The following is a 15,455-nucleotide window of genomic DNA, read 5'->3' as shown; positions in this document are numbered from 1 at the left end:
AAAGTGTAGGAAGGCAACCCAGGATGGAAGCAAGCTCAGGAACAGAGGTTGGGAGGACAAGTGGAGAAATGCAATCAGGACATGCAGCTTTCGTGGCACTAAGGCTGTCTAGATTTCTTCTAACATCTTTCTGTCAGAAAACCATGGGAGACATTGAGTGGAGCATATTATACAGGAGGTGATTCACCAAGATAATCAATATAAGAGCTGAAAGTAGGATGGTAGTAAGTAGGCTTTATCTTTAGCTGAGAATGCAATAGAACCATCAGGTTTTAACAGATGGCGGGAGTACAGATGGATGGAAGTTGCGGACAACAGTTTTGGCAAGAGATAAGAATGCTCAACTACCATTTGGATAAGAAGCACATTTTCTACTCTTAACCTGTTCAAAATGTAGTTTGTTCTGAATAATAATTGCTTTGCAATTGTTGCAATCTTTAGTGTAGGTAGAAAATCAACTTGGAGAGTTACAATATGCTTATCTCGAACAGCCTAAGCACATTCATTGGAAAACCGAGGTTTGTATAAAGAATGAGATTTTAGGTAGATGAGGAATAAAGGATTTTATTCCTACAAGAATAATTTCACTGACAAAATCCAAGTAAACATGGAGTCAGAAGATTTAAAAAACTACTCCAACCAAGAAAAAGAAAATAAAAATCACATTTTCACATTCTTGTAATGCCAAATGACACAAGACTGAGGATGGCCATGAGAGAAAGAGAGAGAGAGAGGGGGGGGGGAGGGCTCTACTGGAAAAGAGACCATCACCAAGTCAGGACCATTAACATTGGACGTGTACTTTGAAGAACTGTTAGTAGGGAAAAGATCAAAAGTGTTGGGTGTGTGTTTAGAATTTTCTGGTATTCTGGTAAGTAAATGAACATACCATGTGGGGTCACAATTAATTGCAAAAGCCTCACCACCTCAACCAGTTGGGTCTGTATAATCAGAAAACTGAAGCCAGCTGGACTGTGAACATTAAAATCATCACCAAGTAAAATTATCCTTGTTAGAAAAGTTATACTGAAAAAATCAAGTTTCGTAAAAAAGTAAGTCAAAGAATTCCAAGTGATTAATAACGCTGGAAGAACAGAAATGAAGATCATCCTACATTCTATTGTTTTCACTAGTTAACTAATGACAGTGTTTGTTCCCTGCACTTCTTGTAATTATCTTTGTGTACAGCACTATGAAGTGAAAACATACTCAAAGTTTTCAGGAATTTTTACTGAAACTACAGAATATTCTAATAAGCTACCCTAACTTTTTTTAAAATTTTTGTTAAGGGTCCATTATAGTCTGTAAACTTCTTTGAGCAGTATACGAAAACAAAATTCTAAGCAGAGAAAAATGTGCAAGCATAATTTCGAAACACACACACACAAACACACACGTGGTAAGCACCGGTTGTAGTGATCACTGGTTATTAGAATCAGCTGCTCATTAGAATCAAATTTTGAAGAACCGATCCAAATCAATAAAATGCACTACACTTTCATCATTTACTAGAATCACATTTTTGGTTATAAGAATCAATTTTGAACGCCTCTGTGATATTTTTCTAAAGCACATTTCTGGAGGACACAACCATAAAACAATAAAAACAATTTGCAGTTTCCGGTTTATTGGGCTTTTCTGTTAGTGCAATAAACGGGTAGTAAACTCAATCTTATTCATTTGCAATAATACCGATAGCTGGAATTCTGTGTTTTCATGTTATTATGGTGAAATGCATTTCCCCTTCACTAAAATCTGTTCTTCATTTCTATATCTAAACTCCGTCTCACTTGCGTGTATCATGCTAGTACCAATTTGTGTGTGCCATGTGCTTTTTATTGATTGAAGCTTATCTTTTTTACTGTGTTTTAAATTTTACCACCAAAAAAAAATGTCAGTAAACAGAAAAAGAGTGAATTTTGAGTGGAAAAGATAAGTTACGAATTATAGAAACGTACGATAAATTAAACTTAGGCAATATGTCTCAAAGGGAAGCGGCAGTAAAATTAGGAGTGCCTCAGTCATCTTTATCAAAAATGTTAAAATCACGTCACACAGTAAACACTAATGTGATTAGTAAAACCAGAAAAAGGAAGCATGAAGGGAAATGCAAACAGTAGATGAAGCTCTGTTTGTTTGGTTCAAACAGGCCAGCTCATTTAATTGTAGCATTCTTCATCAAAAAGCTAATGATTTTGCTGAAAAACTACACAAAGAGTTTAAGGCAATGAACAGACGGTTGACAAGATTTGTTTCTAACAGCAATAAGAAAGAAGTTTTAAATCGAAAATCAGACAAAAATATTACACCTGTTGGCTATTGTTATCCAATTTTGGAGTACAGAATCTGAATTTCTCTACAATTTAGATCTAGAAGTTGATGAAATCAAATTAAGTGATATATAAATAGATGTAGAAGGTAGTTTTATTTTAAAAAAAAAAATGTGTGAAGTTTTTTTTTTTTTAATTCTGTTTTTTTTTTTAATAACAATTTTACTTTAATGATGGGCAATCCAGTCAAAACAAGAAGAAAATATTTAAAGACATGTATGTACAAAGTTTTCATTTTTATTAAACTTCAAAATATAATAAAAAAAAACTAAGCATACACTTGTTTTTGTTAACAAGTTATGGACTGCAGCTCTTCAAAGAAAATCCATGTCATACAGCTCTATACAAGTCTTGGAAAAAATTTACAGGCTTGCCTATAGCTGCTAGCAGCATATAGGCAAAACTGCTCTCATCACTCTCCACACTCAGATTCTCTAGAGTTTGATGGCAAGAGGAGACAACCAGCCGTCAGCTGCCCATTTCTTAAGCTCAGTATCAAGATTTCATCTTACTGCCACTTGTTTACTTAGGAAGCTGAATGATCAGCATGGGAATATGCAGTAACACACACGCATTTGAGCCCACATGACTACTAAAATATGGTAATTATTGTATTGTATTAAACTACTTTTGAGCAAGCAAAGAACATTTTTTTAATTCCTGAACAACAGAATGCCCTTTCCCAATTGGAAATCCAAATTCCCCTCTGAAAATGTTAAGTATTTTTGTGGGCTCAACATTCAGTGTATACATTTGAAATGAACTCTGTGCTAACTGCCTTCTCATCAACTTTATAGACCAAAATATTTGCATATTTTTTTGTCATTATTTCCTGAAATAAGGTGTCCCATTACTTGTAATAGGATAATGTATTATGACATTTGTCTGTGCTTGTTAAATTAGTAAATCAGTAAAAAAAATAAATAAATTTGTTTTTAATAGATATTAAAAATTTTCAACCCACAAGAAGTCTGAAATTATTTTATATATTGAGTAACAAAATCTCAACCAAGCCACTTATTTACAAATATCATCAGTTTTGCCTGGTTTTGGCCTGGCAGACTCAAAGTCATTAAACATCTCTACCAGATTCATTCAACCTACTTTCAGTTATCGAATAAAAACTCCAACACTGGGTTCTTACGTTGGTTCTCACCTGCATACTAGACATCTACACAGTCTCCTTAAGAACCTAATTATATGTATAATTTGCTTATGTCCCTCTGTCCATGACACTCTTTGAACTTGAATAACTGAAGGACTAAACAAGCTTTTGCAATAGGCTGTATTTAGCAGTAAAATTGAAATTAAAAAAAAAAAAAAAAATTTCCAAAGAAAATCCAAAAAATTTTCCAACCGATTTTCTTCTGACCTAATTCTATTTGCAATAGGTTTTATATAGTAGTAAAATTAAAATTAAAAAAAAAAAAAATTATAAAAAAATTTTCCAACAAATTTCAAATCCCAAGTGGCAAGTTAGTTTCCAGCAAAACTAACTTGCCATTTACTTTGAAGAGAAGACAATTTCTTAGCTTTGGTCATCACAATCAACAAATCTCAGCCACACTTTCAACAAAGTAGATGTTTTTGCTCATGGACAACTTTACATAAGTTTCCAGGTCCTCATAATTTCAGTGCAATAATTGTAATTTTTTTAAAGGACAATATAGTTATACATGTAAAAAATTATCAAATTGCATTTTTAGCCATTTTATTACCTGAGTCCGTCCCACTGACACTTTAGCTAGCAGCGAAGGGAGCCGAGGGAGAGGTTACTTCGATATTAATCCTTACTTCTCAGAAACAGTTTTGGCGAAATATTCGCCATAGGTATTCTAGTCCCTAATATAAACAAATATGCTTCACACACACACGTGCACATATACAAATATATATACATAAATAACCCTGACTTATTACCACCAGATCCAGAATCTTGTTCCTGATCTGGACCAAATCCTGATCCCGGAGTATCTTCATCATCATCTCCTCGTCCAGAAGAATGGTCAACATCACCAAATTCATCCTCTGAAGCACTACCCTCTATTAACTGATCTTCCTAGCAAATTATTCAGAATAGCAATAGTTTTTAAAACAGAGAAATCAGTCTTAATGTTTAATCATTTATAGTTGCATATTATTAGTTAATGTATACAAGTATTTTGTTATTATAAAGCTAAAATACACTATTATATAAATTGTTTTTATATAATAACAATAACACTTTGACAATTATTATTTTTAACTGCAAATGATCTACCATGAACAAAGAGTTCATAATAATACAAATTGTCCAAATTTAATCTTTTCCATATTCTAAAATCTGTACAAAGTGAATGGCATGATTGAATTTGAATTAACACTGCATGTTTCAAAAAATGCAGAAAAGAAATGAAAAAACTCAAAAGTCATCTCAAGGGATGAAAGAATGGGATGGAGAGGATTCATGGACATATATAAAAGGCATACCTGCACAACGTTTGAAGGCTACAGAAATAAAACATTGCTTTTCATTCATCAAATGTGTTTGAGTTCACATACAGGAACTACACTGCCCTAAAAGTAATACCTGGATACCTGCATATCTATAAATAACCTACGTTTACAATAAAACTAATATCATGTGCTAAAACCTTTAATAGCTTATAATCTCTGTGGAATGCTCTCCAACTTTTTTTTTTTTTTTTTTTTGTAAATGCTCTCATATTTTCTACCACTGGGCCTTCAAAGCAACAACCACTTCAACTCTGTCCAAAAAACAGTCTCTCCTCGTATGCACCCGATGAACCAATGAACCAATTCATCTCAGAGGTTTTTTGCTATAGGATTTATGTTAAGGCTTTAGGTTGGCCAGTCCAACTTTTTAACACTCATATCCTCAAACCAGTCTGTCACAATGTAAGCAGTACGATGTGAAGTATTGTCCTGCTGATACAGGCACGCATGAGCCTTCCCAACACTGCCACAATGTAGGTAACATCACCGTCCAGGATGTCTAGATAGAACCTCAGAATTCATGGTTGTCCAAAACAATCAGTCATCTGAGGCCAAACCACGAAAAGTAACCAGAGCATCATGCTGCCTCCGTCAAATTTCATTGTTGGGATAGTAGAGTCCAGCTTATAGCTTTCTTCAAACATAACTGTCAGACTGGTAAACCATATACCGTGACTCATCGCTCCATAGCACAGCTATGCTATGGCATGGTAACACCGTACACTATGTACTGGGGCTGATATGTGTCTTAATCATCTCCGTGAGGGGCCTGTGTTCCCAGTAGACAATTCTTTGCAGAATTCTCCTGTCATGTTCAGTTATCTTCAGAGGTTTTTTGGGTCATTTTGTGACCATCACCAGTCCACTCCATTTGCAGATCACATCACCAATCATCAACTTAGGGATCTTCAGTCCCATTGAAATGTCACATACAGACAGAGTGCTTACATGGCACCCCTATTATCAATCCATGCTGAAAGTCTGTTAACTCTGCCAATTGCAGCATTTTGCATTCACAATCATGCCACCATTTCCTCAAAGGCCTATGATAGGTCAATGAGAGAGAAATATTTGAAGAAAAATGCACACGCCTGGAAAGTCACAGTAACTAATCGACTGTGTGATATAACTAATATATATTTTCCACCAAAAGTCAGTGTACATGTTCAAACATGTACACAAAGCCATCTATTGTGCGGACTAATGGGGGAGGGGCACGTTAATGCCAAATGTCTGTTAAAATGAAAGGTTTTTAATTTATATTTCGAAACCATTTTTACAACATACATATTATTTAATCTTATATTATATACATAAGAAACAGCAAAATAAAGTTAAACAATAAAAGACTAGTTTTTTACCTTGATTTGCTGGTTGATATGTAGTAGAAGATAATTTACCATGATTATGTAGTGGTGCCTGGAAAAACTTTCTACAGAGTTGGAGCTAAGAAGTTGTAGTTCAGCTGCTGGTATTTTTTTCAAAGGCAGTTTCCCTAAAAACTCCTTAATCTTATCCTTGATTTTTACAACAGAGGTAGAATTTTTCTTAGCCTGGTCTGTGCTTGTTAACAGGAGAGACTGCTTCTGCAGGGATGGGATACACTTAAATAGAAAGGGTGCAAGAATATTTGCTGAGGCTATCGAGGCAGTGTTAGGCGAGTCGGACACTGCTATCTTGAGGGGGGATACACGGACTAATAGATTAACAGTAGCCACAAGCAGAGGTGAAAGTGATTCTTGCACTGCTTCTATTGGAATGAGCAGGAGACTAGAAAACAAGGTTCGGTGATTTCAGAGACTGCTGGGAGTCATTGCGGAACAAGTAACTACACGGGCTGTGTTAGGGTAGCTAAGAATAGGAACAGGTGCATGTATAATTGCGTGCACACCAATGCTAGGATTTTTGGTAAATAAATTTGATGAATTTGAGGTGTTGGTCAAAACATCAAAGGCAGATATTGTTGGGATATCAGAGATGTGGTGTCACACAGATATAAGGAATACAGAACTGGAATTTGGGGAGTACAATGTGTACAGGAAGGATAGACAGGACAGGAAGGGAGGAGGGATTATGCTATTAGCTAAGACACACACATAAAATCCAAGGAAGTGCAGCCAGTCAACATCGCTGGACAGTGGAGTGTTGAGTAGAAGTGTGTTATAGGCCCATCGACTCTGATGAGTATAATAAAAAAACTGTACAGGAAAATAGAGTGGGCCAGTAAATCTGATTGTCTTATAATGGGAGATTTTAATTTCCCAGAAATTGACTGGAATTTCTGGGTTGGTCACACACACTAGCAAGGCTTTTGTGGAATTACTGGATGATTATTTTCTACAGCAGCATGTTTGGGAGGCAACTAGAGGGAGTAATACTCTTGATCTGATTATCAGTAGTGATTCTTCGTGCATTAAGAATCTGCAGATAAAGGAACCACTAGGTGGCAGGGATCACAGTGTGCTGAAGTGGGATTTACTCAAAGAGGTAACTAGCATCAGGGGTAAAGGGATGGGTTTTTGCTTTTGTAAAGGTGACTACGGTGGTCTGAGACAGTTTTTAAATTCTATATGGTGGGACCAACTGATGATGTTACCAAAAGCAAATTCAAAATGGAAAGCATTCAAAGAATTAATCTTGGAAGCTACTAGGCTTTTCATACCAACTAAGAAATATTGTTCAAGGTTTAGACCCAAATGAATGTCAGATGAACTAATGAGACATGTGGCAGAGAAGAAAAATGCATGGGATACATATAAATTAACAGGTGACACAGAAGCCTATGATAGATATAAGCTGGTCTGTAACCAAGTCACAAAGGAGGTTAGGCAGGCGAAGGCAGATTACGAGAAATCTTTGGCAAATGATGCTAAAAAAAAACAGCGAGTTCTTTACTTATGTAAACTCTAGAAGGAAGGGAATGAATCAGATTGGTCCACTTGATATCGATCGTTCAACTGTTGAAGATCCTGCTCAGGTAGCTAACAAACTAAACGAGTATTTTGCATCTACTTTCACACATGAAAGTAGATTCAGGGAGGGGAATTGCAGAGGTGAATTTAATTCTGGCAGTGAGCTAGATGATTTTGTAATAACTGAGAGCAAAGTGGAGAAGAAATTGTTTAAGATAAACATAAGAAAAGGCACCTGGGGTAGATGGGATCTATCCAATTATATTAAAGTAGGCAGCAAAGGAAGTAATCAAACCCTTAGCCATAATTATGATAGCTTCCTTGGACTCAGAGGAGGTACCCATGGACTGGAGATGTGCAGATGTGACCCCAATTCATAGAGTAGGATCAAAGGGTGACACAAATAATCACGGGCCTATTAGTTTAACTTCTGTTTCAGGGAAATTAATGGAGGCACTGATTAAGATTACACTGCACAATCATCTAGACAAGACTTCAGTTATAGCTCAGACACAACATGGGTTTGTTAAGGGGAAATCTTGTCTGACCAATTTGATTGGATACTATGATGTGGTCACAAAGGAACTGGATGCAAAGAATAATTTTGATATCATATATTTGGATCTTAGATACGCTTTTGATACCGTTCCATGTGGAAGACTGCTGCACAAATTGGAGCAGTGTGGCATTGCTGCTATGGATAAAGGGATGGTTGTGTGGGAGAAGACAGAGAATGGTAATCAATGGACACTGCTCTTCATGGACTAATGTTATGATTGGAGTCCCACAGGGTTGAGTGTTTAATCCATTGTTGTTTTCTGTATTTATTAATGATATTGAGGCTTAATGTCCAAGTTTGCAGATGACACGAAGGTTTGCAGGGTTATTAATGAAACTAATGATGGTACGCTACTGCAACAGGATCTAGAAAAGAATAACAGTAACGTATCAACTGTGTGGTACTACACTGACGGTGGTAGAGAACCAAAGGGAACTGGGGGTAATTGTGCAGTTAGATATGAAGTTTTCTGAGCAGTGCAGATGGTCTGCAAGAGTAGCTCATGGTGTCTTGTTAATGATATACAAGAATTTTTCTAGCAGAGATAAGGAGGTGAATATCCCCTTGTATAAGGCAATGGTCAGGTCACATCTTGAGTACTGTATACAGGTATGGAGGCCTCATTTAAGAAGGATGTAGAGCTGCTGGAATGAGTACAGAGAAGGGCAACAAGATTAGTGAATGAAACAAAGGGTTGCTCTTACGAAGGAAGGTTAAGTTTTGAAAATTACAGTGTCTGTAGACTAGTCACCTGCGAGGTGATCTGACTGAGGTGTATAAGGCCTTGAATGGTTTGAGCAAGCTCAATGCTGATGGGATTCTTCCTTTGCCCAGATTAATCACCTGAGGGAACGTATATTCAAATTAAGGAAAGACAGCTGTAGAATAGATGTGTGGAAATTTGCTTTTAGCCAGCTGGCGGTTGATTGCTGGAACAAACTTCCATCTGTCATTGTAGAAGTTGACAGCTTAAATAAATTCAAGGCAGAACTAAACAAACATTTTGGCAAATGGATGGGTAAAATGGGAAGGATTTTTTGTCCAATGCTGTATAAGCTTGCTTTCTTACATCATATGCCTTTACTAATGCTAGGTCAGAATTTTACGTAAGTCGGAATTTCCCTAAATGCTTAAGCAGTACTCGCAAATTTGATTGAAGCAAAAAAGAAATGTTTGGCGAACATGTAAATAGAATTATTTATTAAATTATTTTTTTTTTTATCTCATACGCAGGAAAAATTACAAAAGTGTACAAAATTACCAAAATTTCAAAATTATAAAATTACAAAAAAAGGGAGGAGACAGGCATAATTTTTAGCAAGTTTTACCTTTCAAGCATCGTTGCCAGAATTAACTATCTAGCTGATAAGCAGAATTAACTCCAGCTGACAACCCTTTCTAAATCTCCACAGTCCTCAACTTCTGCTGCTGTGAAAGTTGAGGGCTGTGGAGATTTAGAAGGGGTTTTTTCTAACATATCACAATTTCTGTGCAGCTGCAGAATCGGCATTGGCGATTTCACCGCATACTTTAATGTTTTGGGAACCAGTGCAATGCTTGAACCTATTAAACCACCCATTCCTTGCCATGAACTTGGCTTGGGGTTCACCATACTTATCCTTAATATCTTCATAAATACTTCTTGCTTTTGCTTGAATGGCCATTGGACTCAGGGGCATTTGCTTCTGAATCTGATTTTCCATCCATATTATTAATAGCTTTTCCATTTTTGATATAGCACCTGAATGCTGTTTTGTGGTCACTGTTGATCTTAAATGCGTTGATCCTTTAACATGCGTTTGATCCTTTAACATCTCACTGTTGAAGCAGTGAGACCTAATTCCGTGCAACAGATGACAAACTTTGTTCGGTTTCATACTTCTTAATCATTTTCATCTTCATTTCTAAATCAAATTTGTTTCATTTCCTAGCACTGCCAGCACTTGCACTTTCCATTGGTCCCCTACCCTTCACCATTGTAATAAGTAAATAGGAATGAAGAGAAGATTCTGAAAAGTTATTTATGTTTTTTATATGATTGAAGATTTCGTGAAAGAGAAACACATTTCACCATAGTAATGTAAAAATCCACGCAATTCCAGTTATCGGTTATATCGCAAATGCATTAAGATCGAGTTTACTACCCGTTTATAAATAGATTTCGATAACAGAAAAGCCCAATAAACCGAAAAGTTCAAATTGTTTTTATTGTTTTATGGTAGTGACTTCCAGAAATGTGTTTTAGAAAAATATCACAAAGGCATTCAAAACTGATTCTTATAATGGAACATATGATAACGATGAAAGCGTAGTGCAATTTCCATTATAAAAATGACCTTTTAGAGAGATAAATAGCTTAGTTATATATCGAAAATTTCAACTTCCAAGGTCTTGGAATGAGTTATCAAAAAACAACGTGTTATGGGTTCATATTATGATATTTTCACGATACCTCCATTTATTCCTACGGGATGCAAAACCAGTTTCCATGATTTTTTTAAGTTTGCATCGGCTGGCAAAAACTTACGTAAAGTCGAATTTCCATAAATCAAGCATTATGTGAGCCATGGAGTGGCTGTATAAACCTTGCCTTGATAGCCATCCTGAATGTTTGAAATCCCAAGATAGAGGTTTTCTTCTCTGCTAGAAAAGAGTGTCTTCCAGTCCCAACAACTCCAGTCCACAGGTGACTTAAAAAGCTTGAAGATTAAGTTATCCACTTTCTATGCCTTTCCCAATCACTGTACAGCAATCAGACAGAACAATTGTGGGACTGTTTGAGAAACAACTATGCCAACAATTTTCTCCATCACACCGACACATGTCAGGGGAACTTTCTTTTAAACAACGATACCACATTTTGCAGAACAGTTCCAGATCACTTACTTCATAAAGCATTATATTCATTCCATTGCAGTTGCCTATAAAAATTACACCTATCCACCCTAAATAACATTCTTTTGGTTTCCAGAGTCTCTCTCTTTCAGTGAAAATATTAAGATGAGACTCCTTTACATTAGCATGGGCACATAATGCAAGAAAACAAGTTATATAGCATCAGCCAAAAAAAAAAAAAAAAAAACCCACACATCCCCTTCTCACTTCACTCATCCACCCACTCCAAATGTTTGTCTAGTTCTGCCTTGAATCTGTTTAAGCTATCAACTTCTACGACAGATGGAAGTTTGTTCCAGAAATCAATCGCCCACTGGCTAAAGGCAAACTTCCACACATCTATCCTACAACAGTCTTTCCTCAATTTGAATTTATGCCCTCTCAGGTGATTATTCTGAGAAGAATCCCATCAGCATTGAGCATGCTCAAACCATTCAAGGCTTTATACACCTCAATCAGATCACCTCGCAGGTGCTTAGTCTCCAGACACTGTAATTTGCAAAAATTAAGCCTTTCTTTGGCTAACATATCACAACTATTGGTCAGGTTTTCTATGTATCCTGCTGTGGGTTTCCAGTCTTGTTTACCAGGTTTGAAAATGTCTTTTGGCCATAATTCATATAGACAACTAAGTAAACCAATCTCACATGTTTCAAGTATAGACAACTAAGTAAACCAATCTCACATCTTCTTGTTGACTTGAAACGCACCAGTACTCACCATATCACATTTCAAATGGAAGTGCCTTTTGGTCAGTCGAAGGAGAGCATTTTTGGCAAAAATGCTCTCCTTCAACTTCAAGATGCACTGAATTTGAGCAACAATTACAAATGTATTTTCTGTGTATCTCTTCTTTTGTCATCACTACAAATATTCTTTTCTGTGTATCCCTTCTTTTGTGCATTTCAGAATTTCCTAGTACAGTAATACCCTGAAGTTACGCGATAGGTGGGTCCGACGAAAATCGCTTAAGTCGAATTTGCGTAAGTCGGGGTACAACTTTGCATATAAATTACATATAAATATTGTTTAATTGGGACCAAGGACTAACAAAAACACTAGTTTAAAAGAAAAATATTTAATAAAATTGCAGTTCTTTATACATATTAATACAAATTATGTATTAAAAAAATAAATGAGTTACGTAAAAAAGTTATTTCGATGTCGATGGCTTCATAAAATCTAACAAATTCATCTGACGACACAGCCCCTTCTTTTTTTCACACAGAATTTCTTCGTAGCAAGCTAATAAATTTTTTATTCCTTGCTTTGTAGCTATAACGCGTTCTTCGTTGGAGTCTATATTTTCTAAAATTTTTAAGCCCTTTTCAATTGAGCTGAGACCTTCTGTCAAGCTTGCAATTGTCATGTGCTTTTCTGGTAGAACTGGGTCTGAAGTGTCGGATAATTCAGTGACGTTTTGCTCACGCATCTCTATGAGCTCATTCATTGTCAGCTTCTCACTATGTGAATCCAACAGCTCGTTGACATCATCACCATTGACTTCCAAATCTAATTGCCTGGCAAGATAAACAACTTCTTCTATCATATGAGCGACATGATCAATTTCTGGCATTGTTTTCATCTCGTTTTTGAAAAAAAATGGACAAAGTTTCTTCCAGACACCATTCAATGTTTTTTTGTGAATTTCATCCCAAGATTCTTCAATGATTCTTACGGCATCTAAAACATTGAATTGTTTCCAAAAGTATTTAACAGATATCTCACTATTTTGTCTCATAGCTTCATTCAGACGTGCAAACGAACGCCTCGTGTAGTAGGCCTTGAATGTTTTGATGACTCCCAGGTCCATCGGTTGAAGCAAGCTGGTTGTGTTTGGAGGCAAAAACACAACTTTCACATGTCGGTCGAAATTAATTAGGGTGGCAGGAGGGTGACCGGGTGCATTGTTAATAAGAAGGATCAATTTAAATGGAATCTGTTTAGACTTGCAATAATGTTTGACTTTGGGTATGAAGTGGTTACCAAACCAGTTCTCAAAAACGGAAGCTGTTATCCAAGCTTTATGATTTGACTTCCAAATCACTGGTAAGCTAATTTTAGATATATTTTTTAAAACTCTTGGGTTTTCGGAGCAATAAATTAAGAGAGGTTTTAACTTGCAGTCACCAGCTGCATTCTCGCCGACCATCATGTCAATCGGTCTTTGGAAACCTTAAAGCCTGGAAAGTTTTTTTATTCGTGAAAACGATGTAATTTCCGACAAAAGTTAAGCGCAAATTCAAACGCACACATATAAATATGACAGTTGGAATACAAATTCTTGTATATGTTTGCAGCTCATGCGGCAGCAAAGTTGAATTTTGTTCATCTTTCGCTTTCACTCTCCACCGTCGCACCGTATATCAATAGCATATGAAAAATGACCTTGAAGATAGTGGGCAGCAGTGTTGCCAAACGAAAAAATTAAGAACCGCATAACTCTGAGTTCGCGTAAGTCGGGGCATTACTGTATTTGAATCACTGAATTTCAGTTTACATCACAATTACACAGAAAATGGATGATTTCAAAAATTTATAATTTTCACAGCATACAAATTCTGATCAATGACCCAAAGAGGAGCATTCATCAAACTGGCTGAAATTAGCCAGTTTGATGAATGCTATAGCCACATTTCAAATGTTGGAGTGGAAAAAAAAAAAAAAAAAAAAATTTGGATGGTCAAAGCATATTGAACATAATAAAATCAGAACAAAATTTTTTTAAAATATATTCAAAAGGATATATATTATTTTACATTATTTATATTTATATTATTTATTTGAATATATTCAAAAATATATATATATGTATATAATCAGGCCTCAACAAACAGTTGCCGTGGTTACTAAGATATTACTTTAGCAATCAGTATTTTACAGATCAGTCTAAGGACTGTGATGTTCAACTACCATTTCTTTTCATAACTGTTTCTTTTCATTTCTTTTCATGACAATTTGAACCTTGCAAGAATTGGCATGACTTTTGAAAAATGAACAATATGATGACTCTTAACATGGATACTAAACTATTCAAGAGCATTATTTTACAGAACAAATCTTACTGGAATCACATCTTGCTTTCATTACGATATATTTATTTATAAAATTACCATGAGAGCATTTTGTAATTAGTTTCTTATTCTACATCAATACAGCAAACTATCTCTTAACTGATCAGAGGAAATTCAAAGTATTCAAAGTATTTTATTATTTTTTTTGGCGGGCTCCAGGGTTTCCCCTATTCGCCGCTGAAGGTAATCTATACATTGTGTACAATTTATAATGATTTATTATACATGAAAAGTACAATGATTAATTATACATGAAAAGACTATTTACAGTGATGGTACATAAAAGACTATATACAATGATGGTACATAAATAAATACTGCGCTTCGGAGTCCAGCAGACTGATCAATACATCAGGTAAGAGTAATCCAAAGAAACAGTCTAGCATTTTACTGAAGCTCAGGAGCAAGAATTCTTTTCCTCCGTTTAAACAGTTTCTCTGCATAGGTGGAGAAGGCAGTGTAATATTCAGAACAGTTAACGATTCTTGGCAGTTCGGAGCAGTCAAATACATTTGTGACAAGTTGAAAGTCTAGTCTTAAATTGTCGTACAGAGGACAATGAAAGATGAGGTGCTCAACAGTTTCTTGAGCACCACAACTACAGAGAGGAGTGTTACTGAATCCTAGTGAGAACAATTTAAAGTTAAGACTTCCATGACCGGTATATAAAAACGTAGCGTGTAAACCAGGATTGAACCAGTCCATTTTCTTGTCGTAATCAACAACCTCGGGAAAAAACTTAAAGGTCTCCCTACCCAAAGTAGAGGTGGACCATGCTCTACAACATTCATTTCTCATTCTTTTAATGTCTACATTTTCTTGCAAGTCAGTATTATATGTTATACCTTTTACAATCGCAGGAACATTTTTTTCTTCTACAATATAAAAGATAGTGTAACATTACTTCATATTGGATTGGCAGTCGATGACTGAGGACCTGGAGAGCAGCTGTAGAGACAGTTCGACAAGCTCTACTTACAGCAAGAAGAAAGAATCTTTGTGCTTGGGTAAGATATTTTTGAACAAGGGAGTTACCGATTCTGTATCCCCAGGCCCCAGCTGCATAACACACAATTGGTATAAATATACAAGAGTAGTATAATTTAATGGAAGATTTCTTTACACCAAAAGTACTCCTGGTAATCTTAATAATTTTATAGGTCATAGCTTTTATTTTCTGAAGTACATA

The 15,455-nt window shown here is 35.8% G+C and overlaps 1 protein-coding gene across 2 annotated transcripts in view; it reads right to left on the bottom strand.

The window, feature by feature from the left end:
• Positions 1-15,455, bottom strand: part of LOC150077146 (uncharacterized) — a 102,434-nt gene that overhangs the window by 50,052 nt on the left and 36,927 nt on the right. For both annotated transcript variants that reach the window (XM_090386138.1, XM_090386136.1), the window contains exon 3: positions 4,251-4,389. In XM_090386138.1, coding sequence (XP_090242264.1) covers positions 4,251-4,389 — 139 coding nt within the window. The remainder of the gene's footprint in view (positions 1-4,250; positions 4,390-15,455) is intronic.

Source organism: Mastigoproctus giganteus, chromosome 12 (assembly GCF_048544385.1).
Source record: "Mastigoproctus giganteus isolate SK-2022 chromosome 12, ASM4854438v1, whole genome shotgun sequence".
NCBI classification, from domain to species: domain Eukaryota; kingdom Metazoa; phylum Arthropoda; class Arachnida; order Uropygi; family Thelyphonidae; genus Mastigoproctus; species Mastigoproctus giganteus.
This window is presented reverse-complemented; position numbering and strand designations above follow the sequence as displayed.